This window comes from Mucor mucedo, assembly GCF_025094135.1.
Source record: "Mucor mucedo strain NRRL 3635 chromosome Unknown EV154scaffold_147, whole genome shotgun sequence".
NCBI classification, from domain to species: domain Eukaryota; kingdom Fungi; phylum Mucoromycota; class Mucoromycetes; order Mucorales; family Mucoraceae; genus Mucor; species Mucor mucedo.
The window spans coordinates 1-18,295 of record NW_026252431.1 but is presented as its reverse complement, the minus strand read 5'-3'; the positions used below and the strand labels follow the sequence as shown (position 1 = coordinate 18,295).

The 18,295-nt window shown below is 37.2% G+C and overlaps 9 protein-coding genes across 9 annotated transcripts; 8 read left to right on the top strand and 1 right to left on the bottom strand.

The window, feature by feature from the left end:
• Positions 1–755: 755 nt before the first annotated feature.
• EV154DRAFT_555739 (uncharacterized protein) lies at positions 756–1,680 on the bottom strand (the record flags this gene model as incomplete). The annotated part of the gene is made up of 3 exons (XM_051605295.1): positions 756–846; positions 924–1,326; positions 1,438–1,680. 3 exons carry the CDS (start codon positions 1,678–1,680, stop codon positions 803–805), a joined length of 690 nt encoding a protein of 229 aa, XP_051452372.1. The 3' UTR covers positions 756–802.
• A 3,500-nt stretch (positions 1,681–5,180) lies between these two features.
• EV154DRAFT_526053 (PSP1 C-terminal conserved region-domain-containing protein) lies at positions 5,181–7,445 on the top strand. The gene is made up of 5 exons (XM_051603354.1): positions 5,181–5,238; positions 5,302–5,331; positions 5,412–5,432; positions 5,487–7,258; positions 7,323–7,445. The coding sequence occupies exons 2-5, from the start codon at positions 5,317–5,319 to the stop codon at positions 7,369–7,371; spliced, it is 1,857 nt and encodes a 618-aa protein (XP_051452371.1). The 5' UTR covers positions 5,181–5,238; positions 5,302–5,316; the 3' UTR covers positions 7,372–7,445.
• Positions 7,446–7,463: 18 nt separating this feature from the next.
• Positions 7,464–7,994, top strand: EV154DRAFT_66907 (uncharacterized protein). Its single transcript, XM_051607721.1, has one exon. It carries the CDS (start codon positions 7,556–7,558, stop codon positions 7,913–7,915), a length of 360 nt encoding a protein of 119 aa, XP_051452370.1. The 5' UTR covers positions 7,464–7,555; the 3' UTR covers positions 7,916–7,994.
• Positions 7,995–8,073: 79 nt separating this feature from the next.
• Positions 8,074–9,328, top strand: EV154DRAFT_429791 (uncharacterized protein; the record flags this gene model as incomplete). The annotated part of the gene is made up of 5 exons (XM_051596489.1): positions 8,074–8,444; positions 8,503–8,651; positions 8,713–8,924; positions 8,991–9,169; positions 9,208–9,328. 5 exons carry the CDS (start codon positions 8,074–8,076, stop codon positions 9,326–9,328), a joined length of 1,032 nt encoding a protein of 343 aa, XP_051452369.1.
• A 114-nt stretch (positions 9,329–9,442) lies between these two features.
• Positions 9,443–10,298, top strand: EV154DRAFT_526051 (uncharacterized protein). The gene is made up of 2 exons (XM_051603353.1): positions 9,443–9,565; positions 9,625–10,298. Exons 1-2 carry the CDS (start codon positions 9,559–9,561, stop codon positions 10,272–10,274), a joined length of 657 nt encoding a protein of 218 aa, XP_051452368.1. The 5' UTR covers positions 9,443–9,558; the 3' UTR covers positions 10,275–10,298.
• A 63-nt stretch (positions 10,299–10,361) lies between these two features.
• On the top strand, positions 10,362–10,529 carry EV154DRAFT_429808 (uncharacterized protein; the record flags this gene model as incomplete). Its single annotated transcript, XM_051596493.1, has 1 exon — positions 10,362–10,529. One exon carries the CDS (start codon positions 10,362–10,364, stop codon positions 10,527–10,529), a length of 168 nt encoding a protein of 55 aa, XP_051452367.1.
• Positions 10,530–10,663: 134 nt separating this feature from the next.
• On the top strand, positions 10,664–13,029 carry EV154DRAFT_66858 (uncharacterized protein). The gene is made up of 4 exons (XM_051607720.1): positions 10,664–10,992; positions 11,059–11,427; positions 11,492–11,592; positions 11,670–13,029. The coding sequence occupies exons 1-4, from the start codon at positions 10,841–10,843 to the stop codon at positions 12,911–12,913; spliced, it is 1,866 nt and encodes a 621-aa protein (XP_051452366.1). The 5' UTR covers positions 10,664–10,840; the 3' UTR covers positions 12,914–13,029.
• Positions 13,030–13,632: 603 nt separating this feature from the next.
• EV154DRAFT_429800 (uncharacterized protein) lies at positions 13,633–13,800 on the top strand (the record flags this gene model as incomplete). Its single annotated transcript, XM_051596492.1, has 1 exon — positions 13,633–13,800. A coding segment is annotated over one exon (168 nt), but the record flags the coding sequence as incomplete, so codon positions are not given.
• Positions 13,801–15,114: 1,314 nt separating this feature from the next.
• On the top strand, positions 15,115–18,295 carry EV154DRAFT_526040 (WD40-repeat-containing domain protein; the record flags this gene model as incomplete). The annotated part of the gene is made up of 12 exons (XM_051603352.1): positions 15,115–15,255; positions 15,345–15,434; positions 15,517–15,618; positions 15,690–15,786; positions 15,850–16,031; positions 16,104–16,186; positions 16,241–16,350; positions 16,421–16,556; positions 16,635–16,816; positions 16,891–16,993; positions 17,060–17,735; positions 17,802–18,295. Coding segments are annotated over exons 1-12 (2,292 nt in total), but the record flags the coding sequence as incomplete, so codon positions are not given.

The following is an 18,295-nucleotide window of genomic DNA, read 5'->3' as shown; positions in this document are numbered from 1 at the left end:
CCGTACTTTAAAACAGGTACAAATTTCATATTTAAATGGGCTTTTTATATAAATATACCAACACTCCATGCAGTACCGGCTTAAAAGCGGAAGCGGTATCAAACTCTTCGTTTTTAAATGTAAGCTTCTCTCGGCTGAATTAAAGAAAACATTGTCAATGCTGAAAGAAAACTTAAGAAGAGTGTTGGTAATGATAATATCCTTAAAGTATTCTGCACAGTTCGCTTTAATCGCATCTTTATTTTCAAAGATAATTAAAATCCTCAATCGTTTACATTTCTTCTCATACGCGTATCATCTTTGTCTAGAGACTAATCTTGAATTTGATTTTATACCTATATTTGAGCTGCTAGAATTAACAGTTGTAGAAAAAAATGCGTGCTGCTGCTTAAAAAGCTGCAGACGCGAAAGCTCTCTGCAATTACAGCTTTGTATGTCATCGTATTTTTACTAAAGATAGTTAATGCTCAAGTATTTAGCCAAAAATCAATGTAATAACCTTCGTGAATGTTATAAACTTTAAAATGTAATATAACTAGTTCATGGGTTACATATAATCAAAATAAGCGCCTAAGAAATCAAAATTACGCACGGAAACAGTAAGATGATTTATCCCAGAATTTTCTCGACTCAGATACATAACTGATCAAATATTGAACAAATCAACCGTAAATATCCAAAACAAAGGTTTATATGCTTTACTTTATTGATAACACGTATTCACCCTGAAGACATTAACAAGATGCACACAAACAGGCAGAGACAATTACATTCAGATTGATAGGAACAGAAGAACAATGCATTAGTCAAATTTGATATTTATGCTCAAGTCGTGAAGGTTATTATCTATGGGGATTGAATGGGTATTTATATTGATAAAAAATATTATAAATGAAATTGCTTGATTCCTTTTCGATTTATACTTTTGATTTTGGGGTAGATTATCTCATTGTAGAGCAAGAGTAAATCTCGATTGCTTACATTAATCCTACGGCTGAAAATGATATCAATAATTAATAGCTTTGGCTTTGAAAACCTAATCGAAATGTTCTTCTTTTTGATCTTATCAATCTGATCTAAGACAACATCTTTTGAGGGAACCTCATTCAATCCAATGCTTTTATAGTATTGAAAGTCGGTCATCTTGCTTTCTAATTTATCTATTTCTTTCATCGTCAAAGCTCCATCTATTACCAAAGAAATGATTTTGGAACATACTGAAGTAAATCCATTAGTTTCTTCTTCAAACAATCGTAGCTGGTCGGATGTACAAAAGTTCATTGCTTGGAAAACTTGAGACTTGAAGCTCCACTTTTTTGAGCTTGCCTTTTTTTGATAATTTTACACTGTAAATAGCTAGGATCACACTGTAATAAGCTAGGCTCGAAGCATCCGAACGCAAGCTATGAACTCTGGCTTGTTTATGGGAGATAATACCAGAAATTCGGTATCTTGACAAATAAAAGATGGCACAGCAACACCAAGAAAAGCATCCAACTTTGTGCCATCCTGTTTCCTTTGATAGGTACCACCAGTTGCTATAAACTCAAGCTTCTGGCAGCGAAAGCGCAACTCGTACCGTGAGCCCTTGTCCATCTCGGACTTTTCTATAGCTGCCTCCAAATAATGGATGCTTGCTATTTTTATCAATCTGCGCAACGTCATCGACAGCCTTATCATGAAAATATGCCTCGATTTGAGTGTAGTAGCCACAGTCATTTAAAGTCCAGTCACGCCTATTTACAAGTTGGTTGCATTATTTGCTCCTTTCGAAAGCATTTCTGACGATGATATGTCTAATGTCCAAGTCCAATATTTTGTTGATAGGATGAAGGACTTGATCATCCATTCCTTCGTCAGAAGCCAAGAAAACAGCTGGATTTCCATCACTGTAAATAGCAGGAACGCATTTTAATTGGCTTGCGCCTGTAGTTTTCATCAAAATCAGGAAATCTTTGGAAGATCGCGTGTGGTATGAAATCATTTGGATGTAATTGGGGCACACTTCATACGGCTTCTGGAGAGCAGCAACACTTCCAGTTTATCATCGTACAACTTCGAGATTGGTGATGGTGTGCGTAGTCTTTTGGTATTGTTCATAATTGTCACGTCGTCCCGTAGTCGTTTTCGACTATCCACTTCACTATAAACAAAATTAAACATAAATATCACTGGTTCAAAAATTCATTTAATAATAACCAAACAGTCTTAACTGGTCACCACCAGCTCTATTTACCGATAATTATCACCTCCCGAGCATCATCACCTCCCGAGCATCATCACCTCCGAGAATTCGTTCACCACCAAGATTCACCACCTCCAACCATTGGTTCACCAGTAAGAATCACCACCGTACTTGCATAAGGAATCATGTTTTTTTTACATAATTTACATTTGAATAGTTCTGTTAAGCAGATGTTTAGCCACGACAAATAGCTCTTTGCTTTGCTCATTCAAAACGATTACTTTGATTAATGAAGGAATATGACGCAATATTAATTTGGGATAGCTCAAGTTTTCGTCCAAATTAACATCAGTCACATCGATAATTTTTATGCTCTCATCGTGCTAGGGATAGAGCATTGTAATTATTGCTCTTCGACGAGGAATTTCTAGTAAACGCAAGTCATCAGCTTGCGTTGATTACGTTCCTGCCCTTTGTACACACCGCCCGTCGCTATCACCGATTGATGAATAATCGGAAATACAGTTTCAATTTAAGGGTGACCAAAAATTTCAGCCAAAAGTTTCTATAAGCAGGCAAAGTATTCTGCTGATGGCAAGGGGAGACTAGATGGCAAAGCCAACACCTCCAGGATCTTCTCTAAATTCTAAAATATTAGTATACCTCCAGCGATTCTTTATCGTCTCAGGTGTTGCCTTTAACCGTGGATTCGCCAAGAAAAGCACGGCTGGAACCTAGTTCATGTTGTAAACATCCAAGTTGTCTAACTGTTTGCTGGCAAACAAGTTACAATTTGTTTCCCAATCTTCCTGGTAACTTAGGCTATGAGGTAATTGATGTTGTTCAATTCGATCTGTATGCCTACAGTAGTTCAATAGGAGGTAACAAAGACCAAAGGAAGCCGTAGTATCACCGATATCCTGTAAAAATTGGAGAGGGACAGGTCTTTTTTTTTAGTCGTTTTTACAAACAAATAAAAAGTAATCGATAACGAACCTTCTCATCTAATTGTTATTTCTTTATATGAAGATAGTCTAACTGTTAAACACGAAGAAGTATTTGAAAAGAAAAGGGAAGAGAAAAGTGTGTGGAATTTTTTTATTTAAAGACTGATAAACAAGAATTTGTTTATGTCAGAATGACATAATTGATTATTTAATCACACAGAACGTTTCAGCCTTTACTTGTAATGAAAACATCTGAAAATAGCCCCAAAGAATTATTATATCAAATATATACTTTGTTGTTTTCTACTAAATGATTATCACTTCATTATATACTGTCAATATAGAATGATTCGTCTCAAACTTTGTTGACACTGAAAAAAAGGGAGAAAAACAAAGAAAAATGAAATTCGCTTGAAGCAATAATAAATTCACTTTTTCTAGCTCTCATTTTATATCTATCTCTTTTGAAAGAAAGCACATACCTCATATTCATTATAGAAAAACTCGGATTCCCCAAAAAATATACGAAAGCAAACGAAAAATAATTGTGTCATTCAATAGGTAGCTAATTCCAGATACCCCTAATACATACAATGAAATAAAACTTTATTTCAAGTAAAACTGTAAATGCCATGTACTTGTCTGTGTTTTTAGGTCTTTTATTTGTTTAGTTTTCGGGTTTGACATAAAACAGGTTTCCTTTTCAGGGTGTCAGGAAAGGAAGGAAGTGTAGTGCATCCATATCCATTCTTTTCGATATACTTATCCACTTATATATCTGTTGCCAATAAGTGTGTTATTCATGACGAGGTAGTGGTATTTAATGTACTCTTGGTAACGCAACACATCTAGAGTGCTGACAAGAGAAAAATGAAGGGGAAGGGGGGGGGGTTCGCTACCTCTCACCCCCATATAGGTTAACAACAACATCAAATTTTGCTCGTTTGTGCGTATCAAATAGGCTTAAAAAGAAGACAATAATTATTTGGTTTGAACCCAACCGTTCAATTTTTAAGAGCAAGCTCAAGCAGGTTAGTTTTTTGGATGAAGTGGCCTTAAATGAGAGTTACATTATACGCATATAACAGGGCACTTATCCGTGCCCTTTAATGTGATGATACATTTTCTATTGATACATCTTCCTCCTACTTTAGCAGTATACCCATTTAATGATAACAGATATATTTCTCTTTCGTTCATTTCGTTTGTAAACTATGCATGGAAAATTAATTAATTTTTAAGCGATTATTTATTCCGTCGCTGATTGAAGTTTTATTCTAAGCGTGCACGAAAAATTTATGAAAATAGTGTATAGCGTAGAAGAAGCAGTTTAAAGATCAAGAAAAGCATATTCATAAACTGATAACGTTCGTTCCAATACCAGAATGTCGACAATCACTCGCAGCAATGGGTTACTTTGAAAAACTCAGCCCAGGGAGCAAAGATAGGTACCTTTATAATTTAAGTAGACCTGTCGAGACAAGATGAGTTCCTGATCTCTAAAGGCGTACAATCAGGCCCGGGGACTCGTTTCAACTTTAGCGATTAGCATAGTTGGTCTGAGTACCATCTTGTTTAAAGATCCATTCTAATAATTCCAAGCTCATAAGTTCAGTGGGGAAGATGCCGGAAGGATGTTAAAATTACGTCAAGTTGTAAGAGAAGACCGGTTACTATGGAGGTAAGAAAGGTTAGCTTTTTTTTTGTATTTGTTTGTTAGTGACTGTCCCGCTGTTTGTGGTGATTTAGCGTTGCTCCGCTAAATCACGCAGTGTTTGGTCCAGCCCAAAAGAAAAAAGTCGATTTTTCTTTTTTTCTCTCTCCCATTTATTTCTGTGCACTTTTTTTAAAGTTTTTTCTATTTTTGTATAACAAAAGGTGTGTATGTGTATAGAGAGATAGCGTGTTTGCTTGGTGTAATTTATATACGTATAGAAAGCTCGTGTTAACATTGAATAGGAAAACAACACCTCTTTATTATCAACAAGTTTATTAAAAGCAAAAAGAAAGTAGAACAGCTCATCCCAACGGGCAAACGTTTCCTTTCCTTTTTTTTTTTTTTTTTTTAATTCCCTCAAACATAGACACTTTAGAATTTAGAACAAGGTAAGCTTGAGCTTTGTATTGAATGTTGTCAGAAGTTTTAACGAGAACAGAAATACAAAATAGTCATTTGTAGACAACATGACACAAGCAAAGGTTTGTCATCTTTACAAATAAACTGGGCCCGAGCTCTTAAAACTAATATCTCATTTAATTTTTTTTTTTTAAAAATTTAGAATAATAAAACGAAAATCACAGTAAATATATTGTAAGAAACTATAATGGTTGCATGCTAATAAGAAACTGAATAGAACGAAGAAGCGGGTGTTCCTATCCTCAACTCAAATCCCGACAATGCTTGGAAGGCAGTAGGTAGTCCTTCCCGAAGAGGAAGCACCACGGCTATGGGTCATTTCTTGGAAAGTAACAGTCCTCACGACTCTCCTGTCAATGACCACGTCGAGATTATAAGAAGATCCTCTGTCGTTTCAGAGACTAACGGCAATGGACCTAATTGGGGTTCATTTGGTGGATTCCAATGGGAAGGACCATCTATTTTTGATGAAGATGGTAAGCCAGTAACGGTTGCTCCCACTCAACCTGCGCCCGATGCCATTGATTTATATGACAACAGTATTCGTTCAGTACCCATGCTGCCCAATATCTCGATGGAACCCATTTACCGTCAACAACGTAGTCTTTCATTCTCGATGGGTCAAGAGCCCACCTTTTTTGGTTATGATGATTATGAAGATTCGACACCTACTCAACCTCAATATAAGCAACCCGCTTTTAACAGTTCCTTAGCTCCCATGGTGGAAGAAGAAGATGGTTATCTGGATGACTTTGATTTCGCTCATATTCGTTCCCGATCTAAATCCTCTGGTGCTGCATTTGGTTTATTATCTCAGACACAACATTCTCGTTTAATGAATAATGGTCATGTCAGACGTGGTTCTGAACAGCAAGAAGATTTAGCCATTAATCAACGTCGCCGATCATCTTCTCGGTTCTTTAACATTGATCAACCTACTGCAAATGATTTTAATACAAACACTGGACAAATGTCATTGGGAGATAAAGAAAGATTAGACATCATTCAACGTCGTTTATCATCGCAGCAAGAATATTCGTTCCCCGAAACACCTGCAGCTGGAAATTATAATCTGATGCGAAGACAGTCATTGACATTGGCGACACAACCACCAAGTAACATCCAACAATTGGCTGACCAATTAGAAAACACCCATCTAAGATCCGAAATGAACTTTCAACAACCATCACCTACGCAACCATCACCATCACAACAACAATATATGTATGTTCAACAACAACCTAATTATCATAATCCATCTAGTTATCTTCATCTTCAACAACAACAGCAATATCATCATCAACAACAACAACAGCAGCAGCAACAACAACAACATCAACAGCAGCAACAACAACAGCATCAACAACAACAGCAGCAACAACAAGTTGCTGATGATTATTTTGAATCAGACCCAAGAGGATTCCAAGATCTCGGTAAAGGTATTCCACTCCATCGATTGGATCCCAAGGTACCATTGTACATGGTAGAGTTTAAAGGTGGTCGAACCGATTTCTTTTATGTGATGGACTCGAGTCAGTTTTATCCACAGATTGGCGATTTAGTGATTGTTGAAGCCGATCGCGGTAAAGATCTTGGTAAGGTCTCTGCTAATACGTTATCGATTGATCAAGTTACATTATTGGAGCAAAAGAAACAAGCACAATTACAACAGATCGAGAATAAAAACAATGAAAAGGAAGAGGCAGAAGAGAACGCAAAAGCGCCTCGTGAGATTCATATCAAACGTATCTTTCGATTGGCTACAGCAGACGAGATCCATCTCTTGTTGGTGAAGGGACAAGATGAACACAAGTCATTGATTGTATGTCAACAAAAGACAAAGCAGCGTAAATTACCCATGGAGGTGGTTGATGCTGAGTATCAATGGGATCGTCGCAAGTTGACCTTTTACTTTCAAGCTGAGAATCGTATCGATTTCAGAGAACTTGTACGTGAATTATTTAAAATTTACAAGACACGTATTTGGATGTAAGTATTTCTCTCTTAATGTAGTCTATATGTATTCATTTACTGACTCTTTTCTTCTTTTTAGGTGTGTCGTGACTCCCCCTTTAACTATTGATGATATTACTCCCTTATAAACCCCCATATCTTTCATTTCTTTTTATACACTTTTTTTAAACCTCTATAAATAAAACTACTCTACACCCAATAACAGTTTTTCATTTAGCCAATAAGGACGTGCTCTAGCACGGCCTTTTTAATTTTTTTTTTTTAATATTATTCATTCTTTTGTTATTTCAAATAAACAATCGATCCCGATCAATGGTGCATGTGGTTATTCATTCGCAACAAAACTCCAACTATACACAAGATTTAGTCTATCTTGATTTCCAAGGCAGCTTCGAAAGTGCCGAGAATCCCGACGTCTCGAATCTAGAAATTGGGGATCTGACATTAACAGAAACGGGGGCCACTTTAATTATTGGACATCATAAACTCGTAGGAAAGAAAGTCAAACTGGCCAAGCCCTTTGCTGTAATTCACAAACAAAAGGAGGAAACCATGGACGACGCCGTATGTTATGATGTAGTCACTATTCTCAAAGAAAAATACGTGTTCCCAACTCGACCTGGATTAATTGTGCAAGAGAGTTTACGTGGTTTGACAAAAATAGGCAAGTAAATACCACACACACGTGAAGGTATTAGGTGCTTTTATATAAAATTAAACACACAAGGCATACTCTCTCCCTCTCTTTCTTTCCCTTTTTCATTTACTGCATTTCTACACATACCAAACACACTTCTTTATAAATAACAAAGCTAGACCTCATTAAATAAATGACAATCAAACTCCATACACATCCATTACTCGTCTTATCCTCCTTTACAAAGTTTGTTATTGAAGAAACTCGTGACGGAACTGGTTATCTTTTACAAGAGCATCTGACGCTTTCCATGTTTTTCGCCTTTTGTTTGGCTTTTCTCGCCATTATCAACGAAATAAAGGGACCGCACCAGATCGTGTTAGAGATGATACAGCAACAATGTGTATGGTACGGCACCTGGTTTCTTTTAGGTGTGGCATCTTCTATCGCTGTCGGCGCCGGATTTCATACCTTTGTCTTGTTTCTGGGCCCTTATATTGCAGAAGTCACTCTGGCTGCAAATGCATGTCATTCAGCTCAACTGCTGACCCGCAATCCAGACAGGTGAGCCCAGCCACCCAGACTGTTTTTTATTTTGTGCTGATATCTTTAATACCTATAGCTTTCGATTGATTGATTGCATCAGTGAGAATCAGTTTAACTCATTTGTCACGGTATGGGCGGTCTTTCGACAGGTACACTGGGAAAGTTTTGCTTGGGGTGCTGGAACCGCATTTGGTGAATTACCGCCCTATTTTATCGCCCGAGCGGGTAAGAAATAGATATTTGTATAAAAATATGAAGAAACTAATACACATGTAATAAAAAAAAGTGGCAGAAAGTGGTGAAAAAGTACATGAAAAGGATAACGTAGTGTTACAAATGATCCAAAAACTTGGATTTTTCGGAATATTTCTGTTTGCGTCTGTTCCCAACCCCCTTTTTGACTTGGCAGGCATCACATGCGGTCATTTCAAGATTCCGTTCAGTACGTTTTTCGGTGCGACTTTTTTAGGAAAGGCGTGTGTTAAAGCCAGCATCCAGGTAAATCATATAATAAGGAGTGATAAGAGAATAATGGATATTCATGCATGTGTCAATGGATTATAGTCTTTACTTGTTATTTTGGTGTTTTCGCATGATACGTTAAATACGGTACTGCAATTTATTCAACCCGTGATACCCGATTCAGTTTATCAATCAATTCAACTTATAGACCAGACAAACTTATTTATAAGCAATGAACAAGTAAGTGAGGAAAAAAAACACATTATACTAAACTCTAAATTGTGCGTTATTTATCAATTTTTAATCTGCAATAGAATAGTTTGGCTGGAACTGTCTGGAACTGTGTACTAGGTTTTATGATATTTTATTACGTGCTTTCATCGGTTGAATCATTAGGTGTTGCATATATTCACAGGCAGAAAAATAAAGGGAAAGAATAATAACGTCCGATGCATCTCCTTTAAATTTTTTTTTCTATTTTATTGTGTTCTAGGTTGTCATGTGAGCTTACATGTCTAGTCTTTGTCATTTCTGCTCCTTTTTTCACATAATATTTGATAAATTGAAAGAGACAGAAACTCATTTAAACCTTGGGAAAAATTTAGAAAATGTCAGTTTAAAAAGAAATTTTTATTCAGTTTCTTTATTCCCACTTTTTTTAACATATCAAATGAAAGGTAATAGAAAGAAAAAAAGAACACATAAGAATAGATGTATTAAATACATCAATAAAAAGGTTATTTCAAATCAAATCCGTTTGCCGCAATGACTATGCATGAAGAAGACGGTGGTTCCTCCTCGGCATCTATATCTCCTCATTTGGAAGAAGACCCAGTCTTGTCCTTTCATACTTCTCAAAGTTCTTGTTATATTCCTCCAACACATCCCAACATGCACGGTTATATCAATGAATACAACTACTACCCTTCTGCCACTCAAAATTGTCCAACCGAAGATCCCTCTTCCATGTACGGCAGTTCATTGGATGGCCATCCTTTCTTCTCTCCCAATACCGTTTTTAGTGCCACGCCTTCTCCAAATGATTACACCGGGCATCGCTGTAACACCATGCCTCTTTACCTTGGTTATCCGCATATGACTAACGGTGCTCCTAGTGAAAGCAGCGGCTCTGATTTTGAACCCGAGAAGACTAAGCACGTGACTGATCCTGTTGCTACCTACCATCGTCGCCACAGTAGTGCTGATGATGAGGAAGAAGAAACAGAAATCAAAAGAACCAAGAAGCCTTTGTGTATGAAGCGACAAGTCCGAGAAAAGAGCAAGAAGCGCTGTAGTAACTGTCATGCAAGTAACTCTCCTTCCTGGAGACGTAGTGTATCCAAGCATTCCAAGGGAGATCTTCTTTGCAACGCCTGTGGACTCTAGTGAGTTTCTTTTTTCTTTATTGGCCACTATATCAAGAAAAAAACTTAATTTTTTTTTATATAGTGAAAAGACAGCTAAAAGAAGCGTATGCTTGTCACGCATGATGATGGCAGCGTTAAGGTCGTGCGCAAGCGTGATGCTCGTAACTACACATGCTTTTCATGTGGAGCTCATGAATCTACCCTCTGGAGAAAACATAACGACGATATTCAATGTAAGTTTTATTATGTAAATAAATCAAATTACTTATCTTGAAACTCACAACATATTAGGTGAACGATGTGCCAGGCGTCCACATAAAGTGTAAATTCATTCTTAACCAATTAAACACACAATAAAACGGAGCTTAAATACTTTTTTTTTTCATGTGTGTATGAACCCGGGGGAGAATCCATTGCACCTCTTTTTTTTATTTTTTCTCTCTCCCCTTTTTTACATGTGCTTACATTGCGTTTTTATATACCCTTCATTATTACAACCGTCTCACTACTAAAAAAGGAAGAACAAAAAAAAAAAAAAAAAAAAGGAAAGAAACAGAAGAAAAAGAGATAATATACGCGTTCTCAATGAGTTTTGACAAGAAAAAAGGATCGTCCCATATTCCAAACCATGATGCCAATAATAAAGTATTCGCGGCCATTTTAAAAACGTTGATAAATATGGAGAATAATACACCCACCTCTCCGAAAGCTTTAGCCGATACTATTGTTAAACATCGGTATTATTTTCTTTCGCTTTTCCCCTTATATTTATCAAAATTACTCATGTTATTTTTTACATTTAGTGGTCAACCAGCAGCATTAACTTCTCTCAAAAGACCTCAACACATTGACAGTAGCCATGACAACCAGTTGTCAATGGATGTCAAACGCAACCGGACTTTGAATCCGTTTCAAATCAAAGAGATCGTCATTGGCAATATGCAATGTTACCAGCTGGATGATGAAGATCAAATCAAAGTCCTACGCTTTATTGCATTGATACAACCAAAGGATGATCATAAACAAAGTAACCAATTAAAAAAAGACTATATTAATGCCACTCATTTACGGAAAGCTGCTACACCCGTGCTTGGTGAAGGTATCTTTGACACACAGAAAGAAACGCTGGTCGTCATTATTACCAAAGGTCCCTTAGAAAGCCGAGGCGCATGGTAAATTAAAAAAAAAAAATCAAAACTAATCTATACTCAGCTAAAAAAACAAACAAATATTTAGGGTGCCATTGTACAGAGCGAGAGAACTAATTGAAGAGTTTGAGATTGAAAGCTCGGTTGGCTTAACAAAACTCTTGAGTGATCATCCTGTTGATTCCCCAGGTAAACAACGAAATAATGGCAGTTTCAGTTCAACTTACATCTCCTTCTTTTTTTTTTTTTTTTTTATATAATTGTAGCCAACATCAGTATCCAAAGAGAGAAACCGGTTGTAATTATACCCAGTCGAAAGCATGCGAAAATTGCGCCTTCCACCAAACACCTCACGACTTCTGAAATTTTAAAATCCATGAATATTCAAGCCCTCAACCTTTCTGCACTTCAACACATGATGGCTGTTATGCCTCACTTGGCTTCACAAATATTACCACCACAACCACAACTACCACAATCAATACCACCATCACCATCCACATCACCCTCACCCATATTGGTGGAGACCCCACCACCACCACCCAGTATACCCATTGTTTATCCTATTCAACCTACAGATCCACCCATGACCATCACACTGCTTGACAACGTGACTGTCTGTATTGCCATCTTGCGGAAACAAGAAGAAGAGGAAGGAACAGAAACCGAATATCGCCTGATGCGTCGACTGGATACGGGATATATCAACGGTACACAGCTCTTGACGGCTGGTGGTATTGATACCGAGAGTGAACGTAGTATGATCCTTAGTTTTGAAATGAGTCGAGTTCGTATCTTGAACAAGGCCAGTCAATTGTATGGTACCTGGATTCCTTGTAGACGAGCTCAAGAATTGGCGGCTACTTGTTCTATACAACATAAATTGGGACCGTTTTTGGATGGCGATGTTGAATCCTTGTTCCCGAGCCCTTTACCAGCAGTGAAAAGAAGACAAAGTGTACCCGTCCCGATACCCTTGACGGAGGAAAAAAAAGTCTTGTTGACACATCCACATCATACATTAAAAATAGCAGAGATGAACACACAACATGCACCATTATTGGGTTGCTTTTCGGAGGAGGAAGGGGAAAATGGTGGAGAGAGACAAGTGAAGGTGATTGATCCATCCTTGACGGTCAAGCATGAATCGGAGTCTGATAATGAAGAGACGGATACGGATGATGATGTAGAACAAGTACGGAAAGAAATGCGGCGTAAACGAGATGCTGCTATTGCCGCTATGGCAATAGGGGGAACAGATGAGCAACCGTTAAAGATAAAAAAGAAGCAGCGGCACAGACATCATCGCCATAGAAAAGAAGAGAGAACAACAACAACAGGAGGAAAATGGTCTGCTGCCAAAATGGTGAGTCAAACCAAATCAGTAATCATTATCAAAAAGAAGGACTTGAAAAAGAAGGATCCTGTGACGCACACAATGGTGAATGAAGATGATGAAGATGAAGATGTCGATATTGGCGGCTCTGACAATGATGATGATTTAAGATGATTATTCCCACCTTTTATTAAAAATCATTTAAGAAACTGTTGAAAAAGAAAAAAAAGAAAAAACTTGTTTTTTTATAGCAGTTGCTCATTTTTAAAGTTAGATAAAATCTGCAATTGTTGTCTTAAGTTAGATGCGAATTGTGCGACGGATGCTCTTTCTATCTCAAGCAATTGAATTGTCCATCCGTAATAAATTTGTGACACACACTTTTTTAGCCGCTAACCACTGTTGATGCGAACACCTTTACTGTCTTTGCAAATGCTTGATATTGACCAGAAAATAAGACTACCCAATAACCCGATCTTCGAATACTTTAATAATAATCCACCTCGTTTATGGGATTATCAATCCTTCAAAGAGTACAAAACAGTTCAGGGATTGAATCCACCAAGGAATAAAAGAATAAGAGCAAATTATGAAAAAGCTATCAAGGCTATTAGTGGTCTTTCCTGTATCAATGACGATTTTAAGGACTACTTGGACTCCTTGATTAAAGATACGAACTCAAAGGTAATACTAAACGAATACTGTGAGCTTATATGGATTATTAATTTACTTTTCTTCATACAGGGCGATCAAGGAAAAACGTCCAGTGATTAATCAATACATCAACTACGGAAACGTTACAAGTCAAGGTCCTAGCAAAATTGACAATATCAATATGAACATTAATAGCGCACAAAAGGGAAAATATGGTAAGTTAAATGTAAGAAGTGTCTGCAGTTAAACATTACTTGAGCCGCACTGTTCCGAAAAAAGATTATGAAGAAGGTCACAACAGCAATAACAGTTATGACGATGACCATCATCTTGGAGTGGACGACTCTTCTCAACTTGAATCAAGTTCACCATTCGCCAGAGGCTGGTATCCAACTGGAGGCGTTTGATTCATTTACATGAGATAAAACAGATCACTCTTATCAACCCGAGGATTCAGTTTGGCTTATTAGACGGAGTATGCAAATCGTAGTTGTAAGCCTTAGAGATTGAATGAGAAAAAAATATAAAAATGACCAGAATATAACCATACATGGCAAGCCATAGTATGCCATCAAAATAAAAACCTTTTCATTATGTCCCAAGTGTTGGTAATTTAAATAAAATGATGAAAAGAGAACTCAACGATGTGAGAAAAAGAAAGAAAAGGATAAACAAAAGCTTTAGATAGTGAAATCGGACACTATGTAAATGACTTATAATGATATTGAGTCAAACAAATCTAGTCAGCTCTTTTTTCTTATAAAAAAATGGATTTCCCAATATTGACACAATAATGTCTTAAGACTTTATCAATGCAGTTATTTTTGTACAGAATTACCTCTCCATACCAGCAGTTGTGAGCAGCCAATTTTGAGGACCATGTATTATGTTATCTTACGCTCCGGGAACCACGTATTTTTACCGGAGGGGCCGTCTAATAAGCCTTTTAAAAAATGGGATCAGCGGCCCGAAGTGGAGCCCCATTTTTTTTTTTAAAGACCCATGATTGGGAAATGCATGGCTTTCCTATGTGAGTCCTCTTAATTTAGAAGAAGATAAATCGGAAGACGAAGTCAACGATAACGGAAGATGACACGGATGATTAAGGCCAGGACGTTGATCATAAAAATAAGGAGGAAAATATCAATGTTGAAGGCGACAGCGGTTATACTTTATCTTTATCTCTTTCTCTTAAGCATACCCTTTGGTTGGGTAAGCAAATATTTACATTTTCAAAGCAATACTAAGATCAGACACTAATCATTTTATGGTAAGCACAAATTTTGCCTGGATAGTAATATAAATTTGAGTTTTCAGGCTTTATATTACAGCGTGCGTTAGAAAGCTTACTTCTGAACTTAATAATGTCAGCGAAACACATAAAGAGTATAATGGCAATGAGGAGAGTAGTGACAACAAGAATTGAGTACTGTAGGTTATAAACAAATGCTCATTTTATAAAATGCGTGATTGATTTTCTTGGTATTATGGACATGGACGGAAACATCTGCCTACCTAAAATGAAAGGCCGCATAAAAATAAAAAGTAATTTTTATGCAATCTCTTTTTCGAACGCGTGTTCAAGGGACAGCCCGTTCAACCTTGTCCATTCAATAGAAAGAGTCAAGAGGTTTTAATCTGCCTCGGCACAATGATCGAAAGCGTAAAGATCAAGCCAGGCACAGTTAAAAAAAATAAATAAAGAAGCTTTATTTCATTTTTTTTTTTTTTTGAGGAGAGGGGCTCTCACACAGTCACGTATTTTTGGTGTTTCTTTTTCTCTCTTTTTTTATATTTTTCTTTCTTCTTCAACAGACTCTGAACCATGATCATCATCAAACCAGAATGGGTGTCTCATGCAGGTAGAAAAGCAAATTCTTTTTTTAAAACTAAAAAAAACCATCAACTCTTTTGTTTAGTTCAACCTTTAATAACTATTTTGTTCGAGTAGACCGTGCACAAGACTCACGACATAAAAAACCTTGCATATATTCAGTTCATGTTCATCCTGATGGAAAAAGACTCGCAACAGGAAGTTTAGGTATACACACACACCAAAAAAAAAAAAATCTTTTTTTTTTTTTTTTTTTTTCGCTTCAGCTCATTCTAATGCCCGCATATAGATGGTAATGTCAAAATTTGGAACACTGTACCTATTTTCGACGAAGAAGCTGAAAAAGATCCCAACTGTCATAAATTACTTTGTACAATGACAATGCATAATGGTAACAGAAAAAAAAAAAAACCTCCCCAAAGGTCTCTTTCGAAAACCTTAATTATTTTTTTTAAAAAATAGGTGCGGTTTTATGCGTACGTTGGTCAAACGGTGAAGGACGTTATTTAGCCTCTAGTTCAGATAATGATAATGTTATCATCATTTGGGAACGCGACAGGTAAGGTACAAAACCACATTTTATCAAAATCAACCTTTCTAATTTTACTGCTCTATACTTTAGAAATACAGCAGCAGGTTCTGTCTTTGGCAGTAGCGAAGTCAACCACGAAACTTGGAGAGCCGTCAAATATTTACGAGGTCATGAATCAGATGTACAGGATTTAGCTTGGTCTAAAGACAATCAATATTTAGCATCGTGTGGTGTGGATGGATTTGTGATAGTCTGGGATGGTTCAACATTTGGTAAAGTAAAAACACACATAGTCTTCATCCTTTTTCATCTGTTCACACCCTTTCTATTTTTTTTTAAAAAAGAGCAATTAAAGAAAATTGATCAACACAGTGGGTTTGTAAAAGGTGTAACTTGGGATCCTGCAGGCAAATTCCTCGCCTCTCAAGTAAATAGAGAAAACTTACATTCGATTTAGCATGTTACTTATTATTTTACATAGTCGGATGATAAAATGGTTAAAGTGTGGAGAACATCAGATTGGGGACTCGAAACAGACATTGTCAGTCCATTTATCAATGCACCAGGCACCACATTATTCCGAAGATTAAGGTAAACGCATAAAAGGACATGGGGTGGGTGTAAGTAGACCTCCGTACTAAAATACCCTATAAAAAATCAGTTGGGCTCCCGATGGTGCTCATGTAGCAGCCGCCAATGCTGTCAACGGTATTCAATGTATTGCTGCTATTATTAACCGTGATGATTGGAACGCAGATGTATCGCTTGTCGGCCACACTTTGCCCGTTGAAGTCACCGTGAGTTTTTTTTTTCCCATTTTTTCTTCCGGTTCCTATTTTTTTTAAGGCTGTATGATTAACAGGGAATTGAAATAGTCATTCAACCCGAAAATGTTTTATATGAGAGGAGATACACCAGACGAATCCGAAAAATCATTAGCTACAATTTGTGCATTGGGGAGTCAAGATCGAAGTGTATCTATTTGGGTCACTAAATTTAGTCGACCTGTTTGTGTAGCTGCAGATATATTTGATAACAATGTATACGATATCGCATGGTAAATACGAAAGAGAAAAAAAAAAAAAGGTAGCGAGGAAAAAAAAAAAAGTAAACTTATACTATCAATTATAGGACACCGGATGGTAAGAGTTTATTTGCTTGTTCTCAGGATGGTACAGTAGCATGTCTTCAACTCGATGATGAACTTGTGGATGCAGCACCCGACGATGCCATTGTAAGTATCATCCGAAGTAAAACATACATGTAGAGACGTTAAACGCAAGAAAAAATATATATATAGTATCAAGAATTAACAAAGTACGGATACGGACGAAAAAAAACACAATTACCAGAAACACCGATTCTACTGGAACTCGAGGAAGAAAATGCCATTATGGCCAAAGCTTCTTCATCGAAACGAATAAGTCAACTGATGACAAGTAATACAAGCATCCAAACCTCCAAAGACGTGGAAATGACGGATACATTACCACCTCAAGAACCCCACCACCACCAACAACAACCACAGGAACAACAAAGGACTCAACCTATCGAACAAAAGGTTTCCATTGCGAAAAACGGAAAGAAGCGTATTCAACCTGTCATGATGACCATCGCACCAAAGGAAAAACAACAACAACAGGTACCTACCTCCGTAGCAGCTCAAGTGTTTTCTTCATCAATCACTGACATGGAAAACGTGGTGGTATATGATGATCCTGTTTTACCAGCACAGGGTGTGGGATGTACTGTCTCGGGTAATAAACGAAAGTTACAGGAAGAAGATGAAGCCATGGGAAATCAAAACAAGAATCGACTGGCACCAGAATGGATCGCTTCGGCAGTCACTCCTCCTGTAGTCCAAAAGAGTCAGGTGAGGATGGGCGTGCCCAAAGTAAAATCAGTTTTAACGACTAAACTAAGACCGGATGATCCTACTGTTGTCATGGAATGCCATAACGCACCAAATAGTCATAGTAAGTGCACTTTTTTGAAACATTTTTTTTTCTGCAATAGTCAACCCTAAAAAAAAAGGAAAATAGATGAAAATGCACCTGTACGAACTAAAGTGGTGACGAGTCAACAAGGCACAGTGGTTTGGGAGGACTATCTGCCTAGTGCTGTATTATTAATGGCAGGCAATCAATTATTTTCTGCTGTGGGATGTGAAGACGGTTCGCTCAATATTTATTCACCGGCAGGACGACGATTATTACCGCCCATTATCTTGGAGAGTACGCCCGTTATTCTACAATGTTCATCACAATGGTTATTATGCTTAACCGCTACAGGATTATTATACACATGGGACATACTTTCATTCAAGAGTGAACTGGATGGGATTTCGATTGCACCGTTATTACAAGTGGCTGAATTAGAAGCGGATACAATCCATAAAGCACCTAGTATTAAAGACGTTCGAATCCAAAAGAATGGGTTGCCAATTGTCATTACAAGCTTACAACAAGCATTTGTGTATCATTGTGGAATGAAGGTTTGGTTACGAATTAGTGATGCTTGGTATATCATTTCCGAG